Below are 27,682 nucleotides of genomic sequence, written 5' to 3'. Positions count from 1 at the left end.
CTCACACCATAGGCAAAAGTACATCACAGGTGGATTGTAGACCTAAATATAACAGGTAAATTATACTAAAGTTTCTAGAAAATAGTACAAAAGAATATCTTCATTCCTGAGTTTAAGGCAAGATTTCTTCAACAGGCTGCAAAAAATGTATAACCATAATAAAGAATAAATTAATAACTTTTGTTTGCCAAAGGTACCATTAACAGGCTAGCCATAGTGTGAAATACATTGTAATATATTAGCAAAGGATTCTTATCTAAAATATATAAAGGACCCCCTCAAATAAATGACGTACAAACAGACTCATTAGACAGATGAGCAAGAAACTCAAGCAATTCACAATAGAGGTTATTGAAATACCAGTAAACTTTGGAAAAGTTTATCAGGTTCTTTGCAGTCAGGTATCTTAGTTCACTCAGTAAACTGTTACAAAAGCCCACAGACTGAATGGCTTATCAACAACAGAAATTTATTTCACAGGGTTCTGAAGGCTGGGAAGTCCAAGATCAAGATGCTGGCAGATTAGGTGTCTGATAAGGACCCACTTTCTTGTTATAGATGATCATCTTTTTGCTGTGTCCCTACATGCAGAGTGGGCAAGTGAGGTCCCTGAGGTTTCTTTTATAAAGCTATTAATCACATTCATCAGGGCTCCTCATGGCCTAAACACTTCTCAAAGGGCTCTTCTCCGAATACACAAGAAACAAAATTATATACCATTTAATTCCATTTGTATGGAGTTCAAAACCAACCCAAACTAATCATGCAAGTCAGGATAGTGGTTACTTCTGGAGATCTGGGGAGAAAAGGGAGACTAGTAACAAGATAGCTCCGTGGGGAGGTGTCAGTGGAGCTGGTCATGCTGCCCATCCTTCAGTATCCATGGGGAGCATTCCAGAACCCTTGCAGATACCAAAATCTGTAGTTGTCCAAACATCTTATATAACGTGGTACAGTATTTGCATGGAACACACTTCCCACTGTATACTTTAATGTCTGTATTACTCAGGATACCTAATAAAAGGTAAGTGCTGTATAAATAGTTGTCACACTGTATTACCTAGGGAATAATGACTAGAAAAAAGTCTGTATGTGCTCAGTATAGACACAATTTCCCCAAATATTTTCAATCTCTGGTTGATTGAATCTGAAGATGCAGAAACCACAGATCTGGAGGGCAGATTGTATTCTAGTTTTTAACCTGGTTGTGGTCACACTACCAAATTCAGTTAAGATAATTGCTTATGATCATGAAATGATTAATGTATCCTATTCTATCTTATAAGATTTTTTATTACTAATGCCTCAATTTAAGAAGTTTCCCCTAAAACTGAACTTTTTCTTTCTCTTTCTTTCTTTCTTGACAATAGTGGGGTTTGAATTCAGAGCCTTGCACATGCTAGGCAGGCACTCTACCACTTGGGCCATGCCCCCAGTTCTTTTTGCCTTAGTTATTTTATGAATGGGGTCTCACATTTATGCCTAGGCTAGCTCAGACCACAAGTTTCCTTTATGTTTCCTGTATAGCTGGGATTAAGGGTGCATACTACCACATCCAACTTTTTATTGGTTAAGATGGATTCTCAGGCTGTCTCAAACTGCAGACCTTCAGATCTCTGCCTCCCAAGTAGCTAGGATTACAGGCATGAACTACAGCTCCTAGCCTGATTTCTTTTTTATTTATTTTTAAATTGATATATAAAATTGTACAATGTGATGTTTTGAAATATATATACATTGTAGAATGGTTAGGTATAGTTAGTTAACAAAGTCATTACCTCACATAGTTATTATTTGGGAGGTGTGACCATTTAATATCCACCTTAGCATTTTTCAAGAACACACTATATCATCATTAACGATAGTCCTCATTCCGTACAGAGATCAGTTGCACTTACTCTCTCTAAGGACTGTATTTCTTTTTGAAAGATTGGCAGCTAAGCCTCACATGGTATATTTAATTATTAAACATCATAACTGAATTCCCTCTGATGTTTTTTCCTTAAAAGACTTAGTATACATGGAGAATATCCTTTGGTATATTTGATTATTAACCAAATAGTATTAATAATTTTCAGATTTAAAATGCAAAACAAGAAACATTGCCAATAAATCTTTTACCATCTTTTCAGAGTGAAAAAATGAGAATGAGCTGCTTCTACATAACAGATTTACATTGAATCAAATTTATACATTTCAGTTTTCGGTTGTAACATTGTACCCTCTTAAAGAAAAATATATGGTATGAAAATTAATCCAAAACAATGCTCACATTTCACTTTCAATTTATGCAATATATGTTGGCTAAACTTGATGTTATGACTTTTGTCAAGAGCATTCTTTCATTAACTATAAATAATTTATTTACTCCACGTATTCAGGTTCATCAACTCGGTTGTGAAGTTGTTGTCTTGCTGTTGGAACTTAATCCAGACCAAATAAACCTTTTTAATTGGGCCATTGACCGATGCTACACAGGTTCCTACCAACTTGCATCTGGCTGCTTCAAAGCCATTGCGACTGTATGTGGAAGCAGGTATGCATTTTAGTATATAAACTATTCCCTGTAATTTTGCATTGATTTTTCTCATTTGGACAGGAGAGATTTGTTGTCATAATGCCCTTTCTTTGAATTTCTCAGAAAACTTACAATGAAGTATAAGAGCAGAATTTGAAAATGATAAAGACGACACATTAAAGTAATTAAAAGAATGTGCATGAATGTTTGTGACAGGTGTGAACTCTAAGCCCGTCAGCCACCTGTAGACCAAATCAAACCCAGGAAGCAGGCTATACTATTTAAATCTCCTTTGTGCAGAACTTAAGAAAGGAAATGTGGTGCCTTGGGTTCTACAGATTACAGTTTTTGGAAGGGTGCTGAAGGCTGAGCCCAGGACAGCAGGCATGCTAAGCATGCACTCTACCACTGAGCTATATATACCTCCAGCTCCAAGATTATACTTTCTAAACCACTGCCCCATATAAATTAATAGTTTAGTGAAGTTGGTCAGCACTAAGATTTTTTGAGTGAAATAACTTCATAGCTAAGATGAGAGGGTTAATGAAGATCCATCCAATTGCTTAAGCTATTAGAGAATGCAGCTGACTTTGGGAAGGCTTGTGTAGACTATCGATTCTCCTTTTTATTAAATGTTGCATTTTAATAGCTATCTTGAGCTCCTGGTTCAAGGGAATAAAAGTGAATTAGTTTTCAATTCCAACCTCTATGGGTCTAAATTAATATGAACAGTATTTTCAAAGACATCTACTTTCAATAAACCTAAAATGAACATAGTTTAAAAGGACAAGCTTCCCTTTAAATTTTTTATCTTTCTTTTATAATAATAGTAGATACCTTTTCAAGTTTAAAGCTTTCACTATCCTTAGTCTTAGTAGCAGAATTTTTCTTATATCCTTTAATCTCCATAAAAGTTATAGCAGATGACAATAACCTCAACTGTCCAATGTTTCCATCAAGTTTTACTACTCGATACAAGCATTAGTAAAAATTATGTATACCTATTCGACAGTAGCAAAATAATAGTGTTGCAAAAATCTCTTTCTCCAGAGAGTTTTTATTTTAGACATTTCAACATTCTAAAAATAAGGCTTTGTTTTCATGGCCTTTTGATTGTAAAAAATGTAGTTACAACCTATGATTTGGAACCTCTTTCTTTGACACAAAGAAGAATAATAAAATTTTCCTATTTGCTGTGTTTCTCCCAGTGAACTTGATTTGAACTATTTAGTCAAATTTATTTCATTGAATGATTATCTCATAAAATATCACACAACATTCTTCTGACTACATGTAGGTATTTTTCCTTAGGGAAACATAAATGCTTCATGAATCTAGCAATTTGAATTTCGATAATACTTATAGTTACAAGAATATTAGTTCCTAAAACCTCTGTTCCATGTAGACATTTTAAATTATTATCCTAAACTATTTTGGTCTCTAAGACCATTTCTCACCGCAGATCAGGTTCAGAATTTAAAGTTTCAGCTGTTGCCTAAATTTGGTCTTTCTCCTAAGTTCTCAGCCTGTATAGTCTAGACGGGTCTCCAGATAGGCTTAAGCAATCTGCACTTATATTTTTAGAGCTCTTTTTTTTTTTCTAAAGCAATTCTGGTCTTTTCAGTTCTTGCTTTGTTTCTGTAAGAAACAAAGATAAGGTATTTTCCTTATCTTATGAAATATGTTCCTGAAAAGTCATGCCAAACTGAACCACATCTTAAATTTCTCAAGTTATCTCTATAGTAACTCCTACACAAGAATCCTTCTTGTAAAATAAATGTCTCCTCAAGTAGAAGTAATCATGTGCTGGATTTATTTTTAGAGAAAGATGTCAGTTCGTAAGCAGATTAATTTATTAAGGACCATTTATAACTGACTTTAACTAAAAGATTGAATTTTTTAAATGTTCTTGTCGATTTCAGTTTGCTCTCCTGAGTTTTAGAAGACAGGAATAGCCCTTTTGCATAGTTAATATATTAATCCCTGTATTCATTAGATGTGATAATTGGAAAAAAATGGTTCTCTACATTCTTTTTGATTTCTTTAATAGCAGTAAAGGATTGTGGGTGTGTGTACATGTGTGTGTGTGTCTATGGCAAACTCACTAGTCTCCAGTCAAAACAACATAGCTGGGTTACGCTGTGACTCTGGGTGAATATTTATTAAAAGCTATGAAAGCAACTCAGCACTGTAATTTACCACAAAAGATAATAGCTTACCTGTCAGGCATCCTTAATTCCAATAACTGTTTGCCTTCTGTGCATGTACTTATTAGCCTTACCCTTAACTGGAAATGATACCAGTATGGAACAGATAAGGAAATTTTGAACAAGACTAAAAGGCTGCCCAAGATGATGAATCAATATTAACACTATATTAAAAGTACAGGCCGTCTCTGATCGCTAGCTAAACTCACCAGAGTTCTCTTCACATTTAAACACTTAAGAATTCCATCTTTTATTTTTACCCTCCAACATAATAAGAAAATATACTTAACAGATGTTTCTTGAATTATATTTATAATCCAAGTTTTTATTTTTAAAGAATTTTTGGAGTTTCTTTTCAGGGATGGAGTTTTTATTGTATGTTTGTTTTACTCTAACTTTCTATAAGTCTTTCCTAGTTTAAATCAAACAGAAAATTTGAATTCTTAAAAATAAATATAAATCTTCATTTCTTGAGGAAGTAACATCTATAAACAAGGAAGATAAGCAAAATTTATGATTCATGAATCACAGTCTCACTTCCTAAGAGTGACACATGGCTTCATTTGTTTGTCAGCCAGCCAACATATCTCTAGAGAGCACAGAGTTTGGGGGATTGGGCTGTGTATGGAGACTGTCTCAGGTTCAAATCTCCCCTCTCCTCTAATCAGACTGTGTGCTTTTGAGTGAGTACTACAAATGCTTCCTCCTTTGTAACATGGGAATGATGATAGAGTAAGGACTAAACAAAACCAATCTCTTGATCTAAGACCTTATACGGGGAAGCACCTTATAAACACTGTTATTATTCACTAGTTATTGGAGGAGAAAAGTATGAATGACCCCCGCTTTTTCTGTAAAATCTGTTTCTCTTCAGAATACCACAAAGTCATCCTGAGCTTGGTTTTTTAGTTCTAGGTAAACTGGGCTGGTGGGCATTTCCCAAATTTTTCAGGATGTCTTGTTTTTAGATAGTTTGATATCTTGTTTCATTTCTGTGTCATATCTATCTCTAATATTTATTTTATTATTTGGTTTTCTTTTTCTGTAGGATCACAGCTGTGTTAACTTTTTTAACCTTCTGCTACCTATGTACAATTCCATTTCTAAGCCTATTCTAAACATCTAGGTGTAGATATTTTATCGGTGCTTAATTGTGCATTTGAAATGTTTCTCACTTTTTCCATATCTAGCTTTCTTTCGCTTTCTCTATCTGTTTTCCTGGCAGTGTTGTTCCACATGAATTCCATAGCTCAGTCGTAAGCAATTCTGCGAATTGTCCTAATTACATGTTCAAGTGCATGGTCCTGCATAAGAGGGAGACTTTGTCTACTCTTTTCCTGCCTCCAAATCCCCAGTGACCTAGTAATATTTTCCAGTGCTTTTTGCATTTTTTTTTTATAGTACTGGAGGTAATGTCCAGGACTTAAGCTTACTAGGCAGGTGCTCTACCACTTGAACTAGACCCCCAACCCAGTGTGTGTGTGTGTGTGTGTGTGTGTGTGTGTGTGTGTGTGTGTGTGTGCATTAAATCCCAGTGTTGAAGGCAGAGCTTCAGTTAGGGCATCTCTGTTGCTGTAGGACTTGGAGGGAGTTTCCTTTCTATTTTCACAGTCACAAAGGTCTGTCTCTCGATACTGCAGTTTGTAAGGATTCCAAATTAGAGTGGCCTTGTCGTGTGTTATTTGGGCAGTGTGAGAGGCTGAGAGAGCTGTGGACAAGAGCACGAATTCTTTGCAGTTGGACATACCTGGGTGTGTAAGCCCCGCTGGCTCTGCATGAGCTCAGGCAAATACTTCACTTCTTTTGGTCTCTCAGGGCTCTTATGAAGAGCAAATAACAAACATAGATCAAGGCCTTGGCCTAGCACCTGGCACAAAGTAGCCACATCATAGCATAAATAGCACCATTACCTTCCCATCAGCATAAACGTCACCATCATCCCCTCCAACATCAGCATAAATGTCACCATCACCCCCACATACACCACCATCAGCACCACAGTCATCTGCAGGCATTCCACAGTTTCCCAACAGACTGAGTCCATTTAAAAATAATATATTTCTAGAGGCTGGTATAGAACTCAGTGTAGAACATTTGCTTAAAATGTACAAAGCAGAGAGAGAAGAAAGGGAGAGATTGTAGAAAAGTATGAGAATACATAGTACAAATTGAAAATAGCCTCGCTGTCTGTCAAGGAATATCAGAGGTTAGGCTCCCCAGAAAACAGATTCTGGGATGGAGAATCTATTTTAAGTGCAAGAAGTATATTACAGGTGCACTTGGGTACCTTGTCTTTGAGGAAGTGAAAGAAGTAGGACTTGGAAGTAATGCAAAATTCACCATTGTCCCCCTTGGGGCTGCTGCTGGAACACAGCACATGGCCTTGGCCTAGGCAGATCTCTTTGACTGCAGGTGATTTTCACAGATGGAGCAAGCTTAGAAATGTCAGCTACCAACAAATTAGTTGGAGAATCAATTGCATTAGTCCTGAAAGGAAGGCTAGGTGACACACCACAACACCTATTACCAGAGTGGTTTTTCGTGGTATGTCCACAGCATGGAATACTACATAGCTGTGAAGAAGACTGAAGTAAGCCTCATATTCAGCAAAAAAGCAAATCATCAAACAACACACACAGGCACCGTGGTTATATTTATAGGGTCTGGGAATATAGCTCTGTGGTAGAATGCTAGGTTCTTATGTGTGAGGCCCTAGGTTCTGTCTCCAGTACTGAAAAATTAATATTTAGCATCCTGTGTGTTGGAGGAAGGGTATTTAGAGGAACATATTTGTACATATTCTTAAGAAAGAGGCAAAGATGTCAGTAGTGGTTGTCTTTGAGATTGGAGCAACAGATGGGGGAGAGAAGTCTTCTCCCTTCTGTTCATCTACCTACAAACAGCACCCACTTGCCAGCCCTAAGTAGAGGGCTGAATCCCTCACCTGAATCTTTTAAAGAAAAATGTATTTTTCTCTACTATCATTAGTATCAGGACAAATTAATATTTAGATAATACAAAAAAGTGGAGAATCTTTCTCATAACCAGTTCTCACTATTGTCTGTAGCTGAAGTTATGGTAAGATGGAATGCCTTCGTACTAGGATTATGCCTAAGAGCTGATTTTTTTAAATGGAACGTCTTAGACAATGTTATTATATAGAATCAAAAAAGGAACACCCAGGGGAAGTGGAATAGTCTTTTACCTCTGGGCTATTTTCTCCCTTCTGAAGGTTGCCTAAAAATAAATATGAGTCACCTCTTTCCACTTACAGACCATTCACTCCATTGTTCATCTACCAGGGGTTTTCTATTTATGACTTCCTTTCAGCTATACGCATATAGAGAAACTATGTCATCTTTAAATAATGCTGCATAACAAGAAGATGGATCCAATTTCCATATTCCATTTGATTATCCTCATAATCTATTCTCTGTCATTTTATCCCCCTAGCTCCATCCCACGCATACAGTCATGAATCCTGCTGATGTTATCTGTTTTTCAAAGGTGACCTCTTCTGTCTGTGCCATCCCTGCTGTGATTCCAGTTCCCATCCAGATTCTTATAACAGCTTCCCCTCTTGGCACCCTACAATCTCTCTTCCTCACAGCAGCTAGGATGATTCTTCAAAAACAAGCATCCCTCCCTACTGCAGATCCTGTCATGGTTCTCTGAAACTTTTCAGATGAAGTTCTTTGATGGGTCATTTCTGAACACACCAACTGCTCCTCCTAGACCTCTACTTAGTTCCTTCATTCAGTCTGCTACACACAGATTCTTTCCTTTTATGGAAGATGTCTTGCTGCTTCATTCTTAGAGTACTTCAAAATGCTTCTCTCTCTGCCTGCTCTACCCCTGTAGAGCTGGCAGCTGTAGCCTGTGCCTCCAGACTCAGTTTCCTTGTTTCCTCCTCACTATAGCCTCCCTAGCCCCACAGTCAATGTAGACAGTCATCAGTATTCTTGAAGCCTGCATGGACACTTCCATTATCGCATGCATTAGAACCACACTGTACAGCTTGTCACCCTAACTAAGCTGGAAGCCAGCTTAACAAACCTCATATCATCCGTACTTCGCACATTGTTCCATACTTAATGAAGTTAGATGGATCAAATGAAAATATTAATTCCTTGAACTATGGAGAAATTTAGTATACATGTCATTTTCTGTTGTCTTCATTTGTGTTTGGTTTTCATTAAAATCTATCTGCAGCAGATAGATTATTGTATTCTTTTTTCCTGGTGTGACAATATTCCATTTTAAACAACAAAAAAATAGACTTGTTTTCCTTCATCTACTAGTAAAGAGGAAAAAAGGAGGCTGAGAACTAGCTGAAAGAGCATAGAAATGTCATTAGGACAGGATCAGTGTGCCATCCAGAATTTGAAAAGGTAATAATCTGTCAAAATTACTATCTTATGAAATACGGTTTTTCTTGTTTTTGTTTTGTTTTTTTAGAAATTATCCCTTCGACATAGTGACGTTGTTAAACCTTGTTCTATTCAAGGCCTCTGACACCAACAGAGAGGTTTATGAAATCTCCATGCAGCTCATGCAGGCACGTATCATTCACTGGCGTGGGACTTCTCCTTCCTTGAGCTGGGAATGCATTTATTAGTTGCTGCATATCGTGGTGGATATGCAGAACAAGAAAACACATGTGTAATGTTCTTAGTGGTACATAAAGCATAGTGGTTGACTACTGCTTCACCTGTAATTCTGTATTAAAATAAGCATGAGTTGGTTCTGTTACTCCTGACACCCAGCTAACCTTTTTCATACTGTTTCTTACTTTCCTACTTCTGTACAGATCCTTGAAGCAAAGCTTTTTGTATACTCAAAGAAAGTGGCTGAGCAAAGACCTGGCAGTATTCTATATGGAACACATGGCCCGTTGCCACCCCTCTACAGTGTGTCCCTAGCCCTCTTGTCTTGTGAACTGGCCAGGATGTACCCCGAGCTCACACTCCCTCTCTTCTCAGGTACCATACTATAGTCAACAGTGACGTGTGTGATCATTTATTCTGCTCTAAGTAATTTTCTTTTTTAAATTCTAGCGTCATTTTAGAATCGAAGGTATCGATGCTAAATTTGTGATTACAACTTCAGTGGGCTAAATCCAGTTATATCCGAAAGTAAATTCCAGACTATATCTAAATGTGAAAAAAGATGTGATTATAACTACAGCTATAAACATACACGTGGCATGAAAAGACTCTTAGATCAATAGAAATACTTCTACATTCATTACATATGTGAATTTCCCAAAGGAATTAAATATGGGCAGTATGACTTAGACTCCTCTAATGGCTTATATAATTACCATGAGTTGTTTGTTGGTGGTGGCATTTTGTGGCTTTTGTCCAGCTACACATGGAAGTTGTTGAGAGTCTGATTTTTGGCACAGCTTTCCAAGCAGTGTTCATGAATAACTTGTGAGAATCCATTCTCAAAGAATTGCATTTATCAGTTAAATTCTTGACTGAGCTCATAGGCACCTGGCTGAAAGGCAGACTGTGGTGCCTGAATTTATCCTTGGTCCTCAGCATTCTCTGTACCCCAACCCAATCCCTCCTCCACACTGCAATTCATCCACTATGCAAATGAAAGTGTGTTTCAGCTCACACTTCTCTGTCCAATTGTCCTAAAATACTTTTTGATAATAATAGCTTCCATTTATTGAGTTTATTAACATGTTAGGCACCTATATGCATTGCATTTATCACTCCATCTTTATAACCCCAGTATAGTGGGGGGGTTTCTTTGTTTGTTTGTTTGTTTGTTTGTTTGTTTGTTTTGGTGGTACTGGGACTTGAACTTGCACTTGCTAGGCAGGCACAATACCACTTGAGCCACACCTCCTGTCCTTTGTTCCCAGTGTAATTTAGTGGTTAGACAGAAGCCCTGGAGTTAGCCTGGCCCTGCATGTCAGTAGCTCTTTGACCTCGGGCAAAACACAGAACCTCTAAAATCTGTTTCCTCATCCTCAAGATTAAGAACTTTCTCTCAGGGTATGAGGATTAGAATGAACTAGTGAACCAAGTAATTGGCCTAAGCCTAGCATGGAGTTATCACTACCACCATCACCTCTGTTTACAGATGAGAAGGTAATGCTTAGAGATGTTAAACAATTTTCTCAACACAATATATCTAGGTATCCCCTTAGTGTTTGACCTATATCCAAAACAAACTGCATTTGTTTTACATCTATAATCCAAATTAACTCTTGTCTGTCTTCCTCCAAGCCAGTCCTATAAGGTTGTTACTCCTTAATCTTTTTTTTTTTTTTTTCAGTACTGGGGTTTAAACTCAGGGCCTACACCTTAAAGTACTCTAACAGCACTTTTTTCTGTTTCATTTAACAGAGCATATATTAAGTACTTATTGTGTGTCAAAACAGAAGTCACATCTTGGGGAGATGGTGGCAAATAAGACAAGATCTCTTCCTTCAAACCAAAAGCTTCAATGTGGTTGATGTGCTCACTGCACAGAAATGAATATAGAAATCTTTCTGACTGGGGCCACCATGAGAAGTGGACTGGAAGAGAAGAACCAATTGGGGTTGTAATACTCACATGCATGGAAACAACACCAGGAATCTCCCTGCATAGCTATCTCTTGTCTCAAACCAGCAAAAACACCATATTTCTCTTTTTATCTTTTATGTTTTTTCTTCCACAAAATCTGAGAACAGGAGGGTGGAACAGGTTCTGCAGGGGAAGGGGGGTTGGCACTGGTAGGAGTGGGGAGGTGGTAGGGAATGGGTAGGAGGATGAATATGGTGCAAACAATGTATACACATGTGTGTAAATGCAAAAATGATACCTGTTGAAACTGTTCCAGGAATCAGGGGAGGGGGGGATGAAAGAGAGCCGCAGAGGGGGTGAATTCAAGTATGATATATTTGATACATTGTAAGAACCTTTTTTATTTTATTTTATCATTTTTACATGTACTTACATGTGTATATATTATTTGAGCCACCTCCCCTTCCCTCCCCCCACCTCCAGGCAGAATCTATTCCTCCCTCCTGTTCTCCGACTTTCGTTGAAGAAAAAACATAAAGATAATAAGAAAAACATGGCATCTTTGCTAGTTTGAGATAAAGATAGCTATACAGGAAGATTTCTTGTGTTGTTTCCATGCATATGTGTATTAGAACCCACCTTGGTTCATCTCTACCAGACCTCTTCACTGCTTCCTAGTCCACTTCCCATAGTGGCCTCTGCCAGGTTAAGATTACTATATTCATTCCTACACAGTGAGCACTTCAACCACATTCAAGTTTTAGGTCTCCTTCCCTTTCCCTATCCCTCCCATGTGTGGTATCCCCTTAGTGTTTGACCTATATCCTATATCCAAAACAAACTGCATTTGTTTTAGGTCTATAATCCACATATGAGGGAGAACATGCGATTTTTGGCCTTCTGAGCCTGACTAACTTCACTTAAGATGATGTTCTCCAGTCACCAGCCCTTGTGTGTGTGTGTGTGTGTGTGTGTGTGTGTGTGTGTGTGTGTGTGTGTATTTGTGTGTGTGTGTGTTTCGAGATAGGGTCTCATGAACTAATTCCCTGGGCTAGCCTCAAACCTTGATCCTCCTGATCTCTGCCTCCTGAGTAGCTAGGATTATAGGTGTGAGCCACTAGCACCCAGCTCTTTAACCTATTTAAAAAATCCTCCCTTTCCTAACTTGCTTTCCACCTAAGAACCCTCTACTCCAGTCTCATCTAATCTTCAACCAACATGCTCAGCCCTCTCGTAAGTCCTTGCTCCTACACATGCTGTGTCCTGTGCTACATCTGGCCGTCCTCCCTCTCCTGTGTGAGCCTCACCATCTACCTGAGGCAGAGTCATTCACATCCTTGCCCAGTACTTGAAACAATGGAGAGATTCAAGAAAAACCTTTTACAAAAGCAAATGAGTTCTCTTCTTAGAAAACTAAAAGTTATTTTTATTTACTACAGCCAACATTTGAGTGCCATACATGTGCTAGACACTGTGCTTTGTTCCTAGGAATACAGTGATGAATAAGGGCCTTTCCTATCAAAGGTCCAGAGACTAGTAATAAGTAGATGTGTGATCATATGATTGTGATACAGTGTGGTAAATGCCTTTTTTAAAAAAGTAGTATCTTGATGTATGATAAAGAAGCCACCGGACTAATGAGTTACTGGGCCAGTAGGATCAGGCAAGACTTCCCAGAGACGTTGATATCTGAGCTGTAGTTTGAAAGAGAAGATATTTCCAAAGCAGACAAGTAGTTGATGGACATTGCAAATGAAGCAAACATCCTATGGCTTGACTTAGATGAGTGAAGTAGCATGATGCATTTGGGAGGTTATATAGAGGTCAGTGTAGCTAACATAACGTGCAGACAGAGGAAGCTAGAAATGGTCATGCACAGAAGGAGAGGCAGAGGTCAAGTCTTAGAGGGCCTTGTAGTGTACACTAAGGAGTTTGTAGGCCAGCAATCTCCTGTATGTGTCCTTGTCTCCCTTCAGAGAGGGCATCCACACAAGCTACTGGGATTTTGAAAGCCACTGATGAATTTCAAATAAGAAGAGCAGGTCACAAGATCAGCATGCATTTTCGAAAGTCAGACTGCAGTGTGGAGAGTGGATTAGGAAACAACCAGTCTAGAGTAAGGAGACCAATTAAGAAGCAAGGACAATAACCCAAGGAGGAAATGGTAACTTATAAGGGCTTGAAGCCCAGTGAAAGTGGAGAGGGGAAACCAGAGTCAAAAGCTGCTGAATAAGTGCACAGAAGAGGGTGGTTGGCGTGATAACCTGGTGAGGGGTAGGCAGTGATGGTAAGAACCCAGCCAGAGAGCCAATACAGGGAGAGCAGAGGTTCATGGTGAAGCAGAGATCAAGAGCACAGCCTGGAATATTGAGTGCAGGCTTCTGCTAGACATTGCTGTGGCTAGACAGGCCTGGACTCAGGAGAAGGCCAGCTTTACTGTTCATGACAGAATAGAATGGGTTAGAGGCAAGGGTACAGAGGACATCAGGAGTAGAAACAGCACAGCGTGAAAGCAAGAACCTCACCACTCAACTCTTGCAGGCAGGGCAAGGGGCAGAGAAGGAATAGAGGAGTGTTCAGAGAGAAGGGAAGCTATGCAGGAGATGAGTTTCCTGGAAACCTGGAGAAATGAGAAGATTGAGAAGGAAACAGTGAGCAGCCCACAGTAGAAAGATCCCAGAAGTAAATGCTAAAAGGGCAGTTCATTGGCAACTGCCCATAGTTTCCATGAGGCTTGTAACCCGGTTGAGAAAGAAGGAGAAACAGAGATGCTAGAGCTGCCATGGGATCAATCAGAGGGAAGTTTTTAAGGATAAGTGAGATCAGAGCCAGGGAAAGGTTGGTAAAATGGTAGTGGTTGGCAGTTCAAAGAGAGGAGATAATTTTTTGGTGTTGTTTGGTTTTTGGGTTTTTTTTTTTTTGTTGTTGTTTATTTTTTTTTCTGTTTGGTTGGTTGGTTGGTCTGGGAGTTTTTTGGCAGTACTTGGGTTTGAGCTCAGGACTTCACACTTGCTGAGCAGGTGCTTTACTGCTTGAGCCACACCTCCAGCCCAGTACAGCACATTTAACAAGCTAAGAAGCTCACAGAATGAGTTGCAAGCATTCCTACATTTTCAAAACAAATTTACGTTTTGATTATAAAGAAGAACTTTTTTTAATAGCGTGAAAAAACTAAGAGTAGGTAATAGATTCCTAACTCTTGTTTTTACTACCTGTACTATGATAGACCGTATGGTAGGATTTTTATTGCCTATAATTTCGGGTGACCTAATTACTTGTAAGCAGCCAGACAAGTTGTTCAGGCCCTTCCCAAAGGAGGTGAAAAACATGTGGCTTTTTTTGTTCTCTTTTGTGTGTATGTGTGGGACTGGGGTTGGAACTCAGGGCTTCGCACTTGCAAAGTAGGTGCTCTGCCGCTTGAGACACACCTCCAGTCCTATGGCCTTTTCTTTTCTCTTCAAAAACACCTCTACAACCCAAGTGTTGAACTGGGCTCCTTTGATACCTCAGACAGATATCCACATCCTACTTACATCCAACAGACAAAATTCAATCAACATTATAAACAAAACAAATCATGTATTACATTACAAAGTGGCCATTGCTACCAAAAATTTGTAGATTTTTATATGATCATTTAAACATAGATATATTTTAATGCTGTTCTCCCTCTGATTGGAATTTGTTTCTCTTCTCCAAAGAAGAAACTCTTTCTAATAGAGTTTAAACAGTTCTGCCATAAAACTGTCCTGAATCTTTGCAAACAGAAACCCCCAAAGTTTGGTGCCTTTCTTGTGTCTTTTGTCACTTTTCCCCTAACCCCAGAGTTATGTGTGGATATAACTTGTCTCAGAGTCTCCTTCCCATAGGCAGTTACCATCTTCTTTGTACCTAGCACAGTGGCTTGCACTAGAGGGCAAGAAATGAATGTTCTGATTTTGTAAGGTTGTAAGTATATTTCTTCATGGTTCATAACAGTCACAATGTCTAAACTTAGAAATTAAGAACATTTTGACCTGGGTAAAACACAACAGCAGAGCACTGTCTGATTATTGTGCTATCACATTAAATATACTCTTACTGAACTCAGAAAATTGTCATTTTAATTTTGGAAAAGGGGACAAATCAATTATAGCTGCCATTTGGAGATCCAGGAGATTGTCTTTGTCATTCTTGTTCCCTGTGTCTTTCCTATTCTACTGTGGAGCAGCCTGAGTGCACTGAATGAGGCTGTGTGCCACACTAGATAAGAACACGTAACCGAGATGATGCTTTCCAATTTCCCTTTGGATGGAACAGTTCCTCATCTAGATATGAGAAATGGGAGACTTCTTCACACCTAGTATAGATATATAAAGCTGTGTTTCTAGGGCTGGGGGACATAGCTCAAATGGTAGGATGCCTGCCTAGTAAACACAAGGCCCTAAGTTCAAACCCCAGTATCACAAAAAAAAAAAAAAATTCTGTCCTCTGTATCTGCAGAAAGCTTATTCAGATTATAAAATTAAATGCTGCTGACAGGGAAATGATGTAGAAATGCTGTCAAGGAAAGTAATGGTGATATGGTTGAGCTGGGCAGAGAGCTTTGCCCTTTGGATTCATGTCTTAGAGTGAGTGCTGCTGCACTTGGCAGGCAACTTCCACACGCTCAGTGGTATTCAAGCAGACTCCACAAATTCGGTTTATTTTCAGGGATCCACATCTTTTTATTGACAAGTGTTTCATGGAAGACATTTTGAAAGTCATTGGGCTATTGGAAAGGAAATGACCATTGTTAGACTAATTCTATAGCCACTATTGATTTGTGCTGGATGTCAGCACTGCATCCAGCATTGTATACATTGTGATTTTTATCTTCTAGTCTTGTTGCAGGGATTGTTTCATTTTGTTTTGTTCTACTTAGCAGTACTGGGGTTTGATCTCAGGGCCTGACACTTGCTAGGCAGGTGCTTTACTGCTTGAGCTGCTCATTAGCCCTTTTTATCTTCTAGTTTTTACAGAAGTTCAGTGTGGGACCCAAGAGCCCCATGTACAGATGAGGAAACCCCAGAGCAGAAAGGTTATAATAGCCAGTACAGAGTCACATGCCACTATAGAGCAGTGGGACTGGGATCCAAACTCATGTCCCTCTGACCCCAGACCCTTGATCTGTCCCCTCTGATTACCTCTTCTGCTAGAAGTAGATTTGAACTTGTGAGGCCTTCCACTTTCCCCCATGTTTACCAAGCCTGTGCTACCCACAGTGCTATGCCATTTTTCTTCACAGAACACCAGATGTGGAATGACAGGCTTGGGGACCAGCCTGAGTTTATGATTTTGTGGCACTGGAGAGCTACCATATATGAAAATGCTCTTTTTCTAAGTGGAAAGCCTTGTTTGATCAGTAAGTGATACTGCTGTGATTCTCTTTAGAGGTGAGCCAGCGATTCCCCACCACACACCCAAACGGACGTCAGATCATGCTTACCTACCTGCTGCCTTGGCTGCATAACATTGAGCTAGTGGACAGCAGGCTCCTCCTCCCAGGGTCAAGCCCCAACAGCCCAGAGGATGAAGTCAAGGACCGGGAAGGAGAAGTGACTACCTCTCCTGGGCTAAAAGGGAATGGCTGGGGCTCCCCAGAAGCCACATCACTCGTCCTGAATAACCTCATGTACATGACGGCCAAGGTAACCCAAATAGCACATCAGTATCATCAGAAAAGATGTTAACCAAACCTTACGCTATAAACCCAAGGAAAATGGTGCTTATAAAATCACAGAGATAGAGATGGGTGGTGCTGGTGGCTATACAGCAGTGTGAATGTACTGAACTCTACACTTTGAAATGAGTATGAAGAGGGTTGTGGACGTAGCTCAGTAGCAGAGTGCTAACATGAGAGAGAACCTGAGTTCAATCCCCAGCACTGGAAAAAAAAAAGGTTACAATGCCAAACTTTATATGTATTCTCCCACAATTGGAAAGCTCACACGCATATAATTGTACAACTGATTTGTGTATTATGAATTGCTATCCACCAAAGAATGGCTTTTGCTTTGCATTAGTGGGATTTGAACTCAAGTCTTCGCCCATGTTAGGCAAGCTCTCTACCTCTTGAGCCGTATCCTCAGCCCTTTTGTAGTTTGTATTTGAGATAGGGTTTTGATAACTTTGCCTGAGCTGGCCTGGGCAGCTGGGGTATGCCTGACAAATGGTATCTTTCTGATGAAGGCCATGTTTCCCTCTTCTTAGGATTTATATCTTGCATTCTTCACATGTGTCATGGGAGCCTGGTTTTCTTTTGTTTGTTTTAGTATGGAGATGAAGTTCCTGGACCAGAAATGGAAAATGCGTGGAACGCGTTAGCTAACAATGAGAAATGGAGCAACAACCTGAGAATCACCCTGCAGTTCCTCATCAGCCTGTGCGGGGTTAGCAGTGACACCATTCTCCTGCCCTACGTGAGTGCCCTGCAGTATACAAGCCTCAGGTTGGACTGTGAGACCTAATACAGGGCATTCATCCAGTTATTTTTAACACTTAAAACATTGATCTGGATGCCGGTGCCTCACGCCTGTAATCCTAGGTACTCAAGAGGATTGCAGTTTGAAGCCAGCCCAGGCAAATAGTTCAAGAGACCCTATCTTGAAAAAAAACCTTCACAGAAAACAGCTGGTAAAGTGTCAAGGTGTAGACCCCGAGTTCAAGCCAGCACTGAAAAAAAAAATAGAAAAAAAACTTTAAAAGCAGCTAAAACTCATTTATTTGTAGGGGTGAAGAGGACAGAAAAGGACTGGATTCCTTTTTTTTTTTCTAACAAAAATAGTTTGTAGGGTTCCCCCCCGCCAGGTTTGTATAATTAAAATTTTTTCTGAAGTCAAGACCTTTGATGGCAAGTTGTTAGCTTAGATTGAATCAATGGGCCCAAGATATGCTTGTGTAGTAAGGAAAGCCTTAATCCAAACACCTGCATCACCCTTGGGGAGCACAAAGATTAGCTCTGAGGACAAGGACTCTGCACGATGACACATTTCTCTAAAGGTGTGGGTTTCCAGCCCTGTGTTCTTAAGGGCTAGACTCTAGAAAACCCATGTTTATTTTCTTCCTCCCAGATTAAAAAGGTGGCAATATATTTGTGCCGTAATAACACCATTCAAACCATGGAAGAGCTTCTCTTTGAGCTGCAGCAGACTGAACCTGTGAACCCCATCGTCCAGCACTGTGACAACCCACCCTTCTACCGCTTCACGGCCAGCAGCAAGGCCTCTGCAGCAGCTTCTGGTGAGGAAAAGGGCAAGTGGGCAGACATCTTATCATGGGTCTCTAGGTCTAAGTAGAACACTAAATGGATTTGAGTGTGTGTCTGTTACTTATTTTCCTTATTTCTATGGATAATCATTTAAAGATGGGTTAAGAATAGCTACCTGAGACTTTAGGGCATCATTGGATTAATGAGATGATTTTATAAGGATGACCAGGAATCAAGTGACACAGTTGCTTCCCCACCACAACCTTTTTACTTTAGGCTGATACCAACCATGAGTTTCATGGTTAGTCTTGAGTCCTATCTCCAAGAATATCTCATTCTATGTACCCAAAATCTGAAAACAATTTATAGAATGTATCATGAAATGCATACTATTCTCTTCAAATTCCTTGAAGCTTCCCTTCAATTTACCTAAAAATGTAACTGCCTTCAAATTTTTCTTCTTCCCTAATCTCTTATGTCTATAATTTTCCCTACTCCCTGCTGCCAGAGTAGTATTCCTCCAGAGAGGTGCTAGCCTCGAAGTCAAAAGTTCTGGGTACTTAGACTTGCTTCCTAGAACTAGTAGAATACTTCCTGGACCCAGAAATGCTAAAGCAGCACTGAACATGGTGGTGCAAGCCTGAAATCCCAGCACTCGGGAGATCGTACCCAGTTCAAGGCCAGCCTGAGCTACATAGTGAGACCTTGTCTCAAAAAAAAAAAAAGAAGAATGAAAAAGAAATGCTAAAGCAGACAACACGCCCATCCACTTGTTACCTAAGTGGACAGAAAGAAAAGCTTTCAAGAATGTTGTAGACCCGTTTTTCAGGGAAATTAAGGAATTTAGTCTGGCCATAACAAATGTCTAGGATTCTCCTGTTTCTGTGCTGTGGGCTTCTGAGGTTGTTTAGAAAGTCTGAGATTGTCCAAAAGATTTGAAGATTCTTTCAAACACAAGATTCCACAGGAAATCCTTTCCTAAATTACTTGAGTCTTGAGCTTGATCCTTCTGCATGCATCTTTCTCTAAGTATCTTCCATCTAATCCCATGTACAGGAACCACCTCCAGCAGTAATACAGTAGTTGCTGGCCAGGATAGTTTTCCAGATGCTGAGGAGAGCAAGTTACTGAAAGAATCCGATGAAAGGTTGGTGCACACATTTGTTTTAGAGTCCATTCTAACTTTCATAACTCATCTGTACAAACAGTCATTGATACAAGCTTGTAGGGTTTCCCAAATTTCACACACACACTGAAATCCTCCTTTATTCTTAGGGACACAGGCTGACTTTCCAACTCTACACTGTATAGTCCTGAAGATAACAATTTTTTCCTATACAAAGTCAGAGAAGAGGAAGATAAAAGGGGCTTTCTTCTAGTGGCTGAATCGCACCTACCCCAGGGCTTCGTATAAGCCACTGGTCTTTCTGCTAGTGGGCACAATGGCCTGGAATTAAAGGGGATTTGCTTTGTGAAATTTTCAAATCTGATTATTGAATAGTTTTTAGAGTAGTTGTCTTGAGGTGAGTTCTATGAAACATCATTGTATCAGTCAGATCTTTGTTACTCTAATGAAATGCTGAGGTAGGCTAAATAAAGTTATTCAGCTAGCAGTTTGCTGAGGGGTAGGTTTGTTTGTTTTATTTCATTTTTGATGGTACTGGGGTTTGAACTCAGGGATTCATGCCTGCTAAGCAGGCACTCTACCACTTGAGCCACTCAAACTTTGCTAATAGTTTTGGAGGCTGATAGTCCAAATAGCAGGGTGTTAACTCTGCTGAGGGTTCCCCACTGGCTACAGTGTATCTATCTGTACTGGTCTGGTCTTTGTCTTTCTTATGAAGCAACCAAAATCTAATCATGCAGGCTTCACCCTAGTTACCTTACTTAATATAATCCTTTTCAAGAGACCTACCTCTTAACACCATAGTGGGATTAAGTTTCCACCATTTTAATATCATTAACATAAGACTTTGAGATCTAAACTCAAGTATAAATTCAGAGCAACAACCATAATTAAGCCATAGAATTCATCATTCTTCCTTTACTTTTGCTCTGTCCCATCTCAGTTAACCAAGAATGTTATCTTCCTGCTACACAAATTATCTGTTCCCTTCACATTGGCTCTAGTATGTTGATACTTCTCCCATCCCCAATCCATCTTCTCATTGCCTAATATCTTCTCATTACTCATAGTAATTAAATAAATTAAAGTAAATATAATATGAATCATTCTTTCCTACAGCTGAGTGTGAAGAACAGGGAGACAAACCAGGAGAGCTAGATAGGACTCTGATTTAAAGCAAACAAACAAACAGCAACAAAAAAACAGGTGATCTTCATGTTGTTCAAAACTCCTTCAACTGAGCATTTTATAGCAACAGGAAATGGAGCCATTTCACTTAAAAGTTAGTAGTGAGGATGAAACACTCACAAATTCATGTTGGAGAAGATCAAATAATGCCAATAATTCACTTAGCCCAACATGCACCAGAATGCTTCCTGACTGTCCTTGGGATTTCACATGTGCCCTACAAAAGCAGTAGAGTAGAAGTTCTTTTCCATAGAGCTGTCTGCTGGGGAATTGTTCTCTGACCCAGGCACTCGCCAATTCCTTTCTGCATTACTGGGCTGCTGTGTCGCCTGTGGGCAGTGCTCATTGTATGGACTTTCCTTCAAGTGAAGTCCAAGCCCAGAGGGTCATGAGGCACAGACCCTGTCCTTCATAGCTCTCTAATAAAGGCCTGTTTCTCTTTCTTAGAAGTGAATAAGGTTTTCATATTTCATATACCAGTGACAGTATAGGATTTTTAATTAACGTGTTCTTTTTATCCATATTTGATAGTGTTGTCTTTACCTCATGGTAGAAAAATCCCAGTTTTTTTAATTTTCTGAGTGCTGGAGATCAAACTCAGGGTACTAGACAGCACTCTTAGCAATGAACATATCCCAAACCCCAAAATCACATTATTTGTCTAAAGATACTTAAATATTTTGGCTACTATGCAAATTCTTAATCACTTGTTGTCTAGGCTGAGTTTCCCATATTAATTTTATTTAGAATAGAAAGGTATGTATTCTTGAATGTTAGAATCTCATTACAAGGGCCTGTTTAGGATCAGAATTCTGCCTAAGTTTTTTGATGTGGCCTCTAAAATTAAGAAGCCACTTACCTGTGTAACATCAAGATTGCAGAATATTTTTAAGAGAGGTTGTCTTGTTTTGGTCTTGTATCATCCACTCATTTTTTTCTGAGTCATGGTTCTCACTGTGTTGCTCAGGCTGCCCTCAAACTCCTGTAAGCAATCCTCCTGCCTCAGCCTCCTGAGTAGCTAAAGCCAGACACACACTAACAGGTCTAGCCCTACCTATATTTTTACACCTCTTCATATATATCAGACTATTTTATACTGAGTCTATCTATTTATCTATCTGCATATGTTGATTGATCATATTCATATACATGAATGTTCTAACCCAAAGGATACCACTATTTCTTTAATCCTTCACACCACCTGCACTATTTCTCTAGTATAGTCTCTCTTTTCTGTGAAAGTAGGCTATACCTTCAACCTTCAATTCCTTTTCCCTTTGATCTGCTCATCACCCTTCTCTGTAGTCCCAGCCATGTTGATTTCTAGGTACTGTTCACATGTGTGTCTTGGCTATTCAGTTGCAGTTCCTGGAAAGCAAAGGCCAAAAGCCTGTTACTCATGTTCCAGTAGCCTTTTGTGCTGAACATAGTAGGCATTTATGTGTTTATTCATAAGTGAATGAAAACAGGAGAAACAGAACAGCCCCAAAGGTGGATAAGCTGTCCAAAAGCTATCTTGCCCCCCTCTGGCCCTCCTCACCAACTCATCACTCTGTTCTTTACAGTGCTGTAGACAGAAAATCTACATAGGCAATGTTGTTCAGAAGTAATGTGTGGCTGCTATGTCACCAGAATACACAGGCTACCTTGGAGTTGGGCACCACAGCCACTCTGACACCGTGTTCTTTACAATGGTTCTGTGATGTGTTTCAGTAACACTTTTACCATTCCTACTACAAAACAAAGAACAAAAAATATGTATATTCAGATACATACATACACACACAAAGAAAGAGAGCTTATAGTAAAAAATATATATATTGAAACAGATGTAAAAGAAAACAAACCAAGCTAAAGGAGCAAGTCCTGGCTAAGGAAAACTACTATAAAAATCAACATTAACCTCACCTTAATATCCCCAGTAGTCAAAGTAAAAAAAAAGAAACATGTAGCAAATTTTACAACTTCTAATATTTTTTAAAAGAGAAACTATTCATCAGAATTACTAAGAGAAAGTGCCCTAAATGCTAAGAAAGATTTATTCTGTACTTCTTCGCCCACTAAAATGTACAGATATTTTCACTAAAATCGAAAATTTTGGGGGACGGTACTGGAGTTTGAACTCAAGGCCCTGCACTTGATAGGCAGGCACTCTACCACTTAAGTGACACTCCTAGTCCACTAAAACAGAATTTTACATCAATTTTTAAGATACGCAGAAACAACCTTCATGAATACTTTTTATATAACCACCTTTAATAAAGGCCTATTTTATAAATTTTCGTAGGGAGCTAAAATGATGAACTTCAACCGTATAACTTTTTATGATCTGTATTAATATAGGGATGGAGATTAGATAACCTGTATCTAAATTTATAGGGCTTGGGGGAATTTGTTTGCTTATAGATTTGGGGGAATCCAGGACCTCCTATGTGCTAAGAATGCACTCTACCACTACGCTACATCCCGGGCCCCATTGATAATATTAATATGCATTAGTATACATTAATATGTTACTAACGTGATGGCCTAAGTATTAATTTGATCTAAGTCAGCAAGATAAAACAAGGAGACATTTCATCCTTCTGGATTTTCTCTTAATAGGCTACTTTCATGATATATTTCTTAAGACATGACTATTTGATGTGAAATGACTATTCAGTCTACTTAGTCCTTGCAACTCCTCTAGGGCCTAAACCAAAATCAATTTCTTCAATCCAGGAAAACAAAGGGAAGTAACAGATTTTCCTCTTGGCAGTCAGGTTTTTATTTTTTCTTTGCCAAGTGTACACTTGGCTGCACTGTGGTTTCATCCTTCCCAGAGGAAAGAACAGTCTGGAAGGGACTTGATCCTTTCCTTCATCCCACTTCATAAACCCTACCTAGCTCTTTAGGTCTCCCTCAGAAGAGAAAAGAGACGAATTGCCATCTTCTCTTGGCCTTCCTGAATACTGTTTAGATGTGTACCGCAGTTTGTCAGCAGCCATGGGTGCCATAGAGCCCTTCCCTGATGGGAATCTCCAGATGTGAGTTCTTTCATCAGCCTGCTTTGTCCCGTGCTGAATGATGTCTGAGCTCAGCATGTGCTGTTTATTATACTACATTTATAAGCACAAATATGATTAAGGAACTTCTTCAGAAGGTAATAGGTTTATTGCCTTACTAATTTCAGAAGTGTCGGTCTGATTTAGACTGTCTTGTGATTTTATCTGTGTGAAACTCAGCAGATGTCCTAGATATTCTGTTATATGGATTCACAAAGTAGTAGCCCAAAAGGGCAGGACAGTGAAGCTGGGTGTGATGACTCACTGCTATAATCTCAGATGGTCATGAGGCAGATTTTGGAAGGATCCCCGTTTGAGGTCAACCCAGGCAAAAAGTTAGTAAGATCCCCATCTCAACAAAATAAGCCAGGTATGGTGGCACACACCTATCATCCCAGCTACATAGGAGGCCAAAAGTAACAGAATTATACTTCAAGACCAGCTCAGGAAAAAAGGCCTGGAGGTATGGCTTAAGTAGTAGAATGTCTGCCTAGCAAACACAAACAAGGTCCTGAGCTCAAAAACCCCAGTACCACACACACACAAAATGACATATGACAGCAAAGAATGTTTGTAGTTATTAAAAGGGGGAAAATGTGTGTCTTCTGCAAATATCCAAGAAATGAGTAAAACCAAAGTCAGTAGTCTGTTGCGTTTTCCCAAAACCCCACCTTTTCTTCATGTTCTTGTGAGGACAGCTATATCTGGCAATGTTCTAGAGAGAAAAAAGGTGTGGACCTATTTGTCAACTAGGTCAGAACACCAAGCAGTAATGTAGGGGGACACAACTTTTTTGGCTTGAGTTTTCTGATATTTTTGAATAGCCTTAGGTCTTTGCTTTGACTACATATATATTAAGTAGATCAAACCTCTGGGTATCATTTCATATTTATATACTATTTGGGGTTAGGGGTGTAGCTCAGTGGTAGAGTGCTTGCCTAGCATACCTGAGGCCCTGAGTTCCATCCCCAGCACTGAAAATAAACCAAACAAACACATACCATTCCTCCCAAATTCCCCTGAGCCAAACGCTTGCCTTTCCTGTGGGTCTTGGGAGGATAGACATACTGTTGATTTGAATGCTATTAGCATCCTGCAGAGACAAGGCATTCTAGAAATCCCAGGTCAAAGTGTAATAACTAACACCATATGGTTGGATGGTGTCTCAAAGTTTTAAACATCAGTGCTTTTGATTCCCCACAACAACCCCAATAAAATAAAAGATGAAGAATTATTACTACTCCCTTTTGGTAGTTGTGGAAACTGGGTTCCCAAGGAGGTAAAGGTCTTGGCCACAGTCACAAAACTAATGAGGGACAGTTCAGTCTGTTTTTAAAAACTAACTGACACATAGTAACTGTACATATTTATGGGGTACAATGTGATGTTCTAATATGCTACACAGTGTGAAATGATCAGGTCAGGGTAGTTGCCATACTTATCACTTCAGACAAAAGCTCAGTCTTAAAATCTCATTTCTTCCCCATTGGGGGCAGTGTGACTCTAAAAGTGTCCCTGCACTGCCACCTGCCTGTAGATGACCCTGGACAAGTTGTTTGACCTCACTCAGCCTCAGTTTCCTCATTTGTAAAGTAATTAATACTGATTTCAAAAATGAGATGATGTGCAAGAAGTTATTATCCTTCGACTTCTTTTTAAATTAATTCAACAAGCCACAAGAGAAACAGACACAAGAGTTCCTCTAGAAGATTATGAGATTATCCAACTAGTACTTTTTCCTGAAAATTCTCAGACTGTCTTAAGGGAAATTTTAATTTGGGTATAGGCCAAGATTTGTTATGAAACTATTTTGTATATTTCCAATTCTACCCATTTTGACTTGTTCAGTCATTCAGCAAGTATCTGATCAACGACCATGTGCTGTGTTCTGTAAGTGAGGAGATCATCCATCATCATGCATGCCTCCTTTCCCAAGCAAATGTTCCAATTTTCCGGTGCAAATAAAATTTTAGCCTTAGCATTATTCTCTTTTCAAGGTTTGCACTTTTGCTTATGAGCAAGAGGGACCACTGGCCCACTTAAGGGAAAAAGAAATATCTTCAGCACAATTGTTACAATATTCCTTTAAGAAAGCATCATCATTGTAGTTGACTGCCAAAAAAAAAAATCAACCACTGCATAATAGTATATCTGCTTACGAGCAATAGCGCACATACACACGTGTTGCTATTGCGTGACTGTTGTTCTTGTGTTTGAAGGTTCAGTAACGTTATCCGAGCACACACACGCCTTGAATCAAGATACAGCAACAGCTCTGGAGGATCGTATGATGAGGATAAAAGTAAGTACTGGTGGGCCATAGGCTTTCAGATGGAATGCAAGTGGTTGGAGAATAGAAGGTAAGTATTTCGATTATTCTTAGTCTAATTAGTATAACAGACCCATCAGTTAAGTAATCATTTAATTCAACTATGTAAATGATCACAGTCAGCTTAAATGTAAAAAGAAAAGACAGAGAGAGAAAGAGAAAAGAAAAGGAAAACCAGAGAATGGACAATAAAATTTACAAAACTTCAAACCACTACTGAATCCTATATTTTATACTCTTGGCATTTTCCACGGTGATGCAGTTGGGAAAAGACCAGTAAGAAATTGTCCCATTGAAAGGATTGTTGCAGTTCAATTTTTCACCCTGTCTTGGGAGTTAATTTATACTTTAAGTTTTTTGAGTCTGCTTACCCCCCCTAGGATGGACTCTGATTCCATATAGACTCTCTCAGTGGCATGGTCTCAGTAGCCATGTGAAGCCCTTGCTAAACTGGGACACTGCTTTATTCTGAAATTTCTTTATACCTTTGTCAGTTAGGTCAATCAAAAAGGTTGGTGTCTTCATTGATTTTGTTCTAGACAGCTTCTGTAGATATGGAGCCAGCATAGAGAGTTGGTTGGTCATGAGTTGCAGAGATTCTGGAACCAAAGAACACCCCTGGTGATGTGTAGGTGTGCTAGAGAAATCAGTAAACCATCTCATGGAGTCTGTTTTTCTATTTGGATGGTATTTCATGAGTTAGATTCATTTTGTAAGTCAATATATAAGGCCTTCCTTTGTAGTATCTTTTTGAATTGTTTTGTTTTTATGGGAAATGTGCAGTATCAGGTGAGAGCAAAGTAGTTCCCATGACACCACATTGCAGCTGCCCTTACTTGACTTCCCAATATGGAGATAGGCAGATCTCTCTGCCATTCAAAATACCACTGGAAAGAATGTTTAAAATCTATGTTATTGTCAAGTTCTTAAGTTTCAGCTAGGTCCCTATAAAACTTTTTGGTAGAACTGTCAGTAGGAGGAAAAATAAAGCAATTTGCATTTTTCCTCTTTTCTGTGTCTCAATAGGGAACTGTACCTTCCAAAAACCCACAGTTGAATCTGGGCCCACAGACCATTCATTCTAGCCAGGACAAGATTTGGCAGATGAGTGACAGGTGGTACTTGAGAAATTAAAAGTTGTTGGTTCCAGAGAAGTCTGGTTACTATGGCAGTATTCAGCAACCCAAAATTTGAGGACACAAAAATTGAATCTTAAAGATGTCAAACAGTCTAATGTGATCCCCCAGACTGCAACAGATGTGGCATGACAACACCTGCCACTCTGATGGTGGGGTTTACATGAGGGAAAGTGCTGGACTTTGGCCAGTTGATTCCTTTAAAGGTTCTGGTTATAGGACATTCACTTTGGCAGAAACACTATAATAAATAACAATCATTTTTAAAGTGTGTCTGTAGATCCCTCTGGTGTTAAAACCTCAAATCTTTACATTTATTAAAATAGAGGATTTCAGAAGAGAATTACGAGAAAATGAGATAATTATGTCATTATATAAA

At 39.2% G+C, this 27,682-nt stretch overlaps 1 protein-coding gene across 9 annotated transcripts in view; it reads left to right on the top strand.

The window, feature by feature from the left end:
- The window catches only part of Fry (FRY microtubule binding protein), a 424,076-nt gene that overhangs the window by 327,413 nt on the left and 68,981 nt on the right, over window positions 1-27,682 (top strand). For all 9 annotated transcript variants that reach the window (XM_074043595.1, XM_074043591.1, XM_074043590.1 and 6 more), the window contains 8 exons: window positions 2,382-2,536; window positions 9,184-9,283; window positions 9,536-9,707; window positions 16,665-16,921; window positions 17,546-17,692; window positions 18,344-18,512; window positions 19,537-19,627; window positions 26,058-26,140. In XM_074043595.1, coding sequence (XP_073899696.1) covers window positions 2,382-2,536; window positions 9,184-9,283; window positions 9,536-9,707; window positions 16,665-16,921; window positions 17,546-17,692; window positions 18,344-18,512; window positions 19,537-19,627; window positions 26,058-26,140 — 1,174 coding nt within the window. The remainder of the gene's footprint in view (window positions 1-2,381; window positions 2,537-9,183; window positions 9,284-9,535; window positions 9,708-16,664; window positions 16,922-17,545; window positions 17,693-18,343; window positions 18,513-19,536; window positions 19,628-26,057; window positions 26,141-27,682) is intronic.

This window comes from Castor canadensis, chromosome 10 (genome assembly GCF_047511655.1).
Source record: "Castor canadensis chromosome 10, mCasCan1.hap1v2, whole genome shotgun sequence".
NCBI lineage: Eukaryota > Metazoa > Chordata > Mammalia > Rodentia > Castoridae > Castor > Castor canadensis.
Note: the sequence above shows the minus strand (reverse complement) of the source record. Positions and strands in the feature narration are given on the sequence as shown.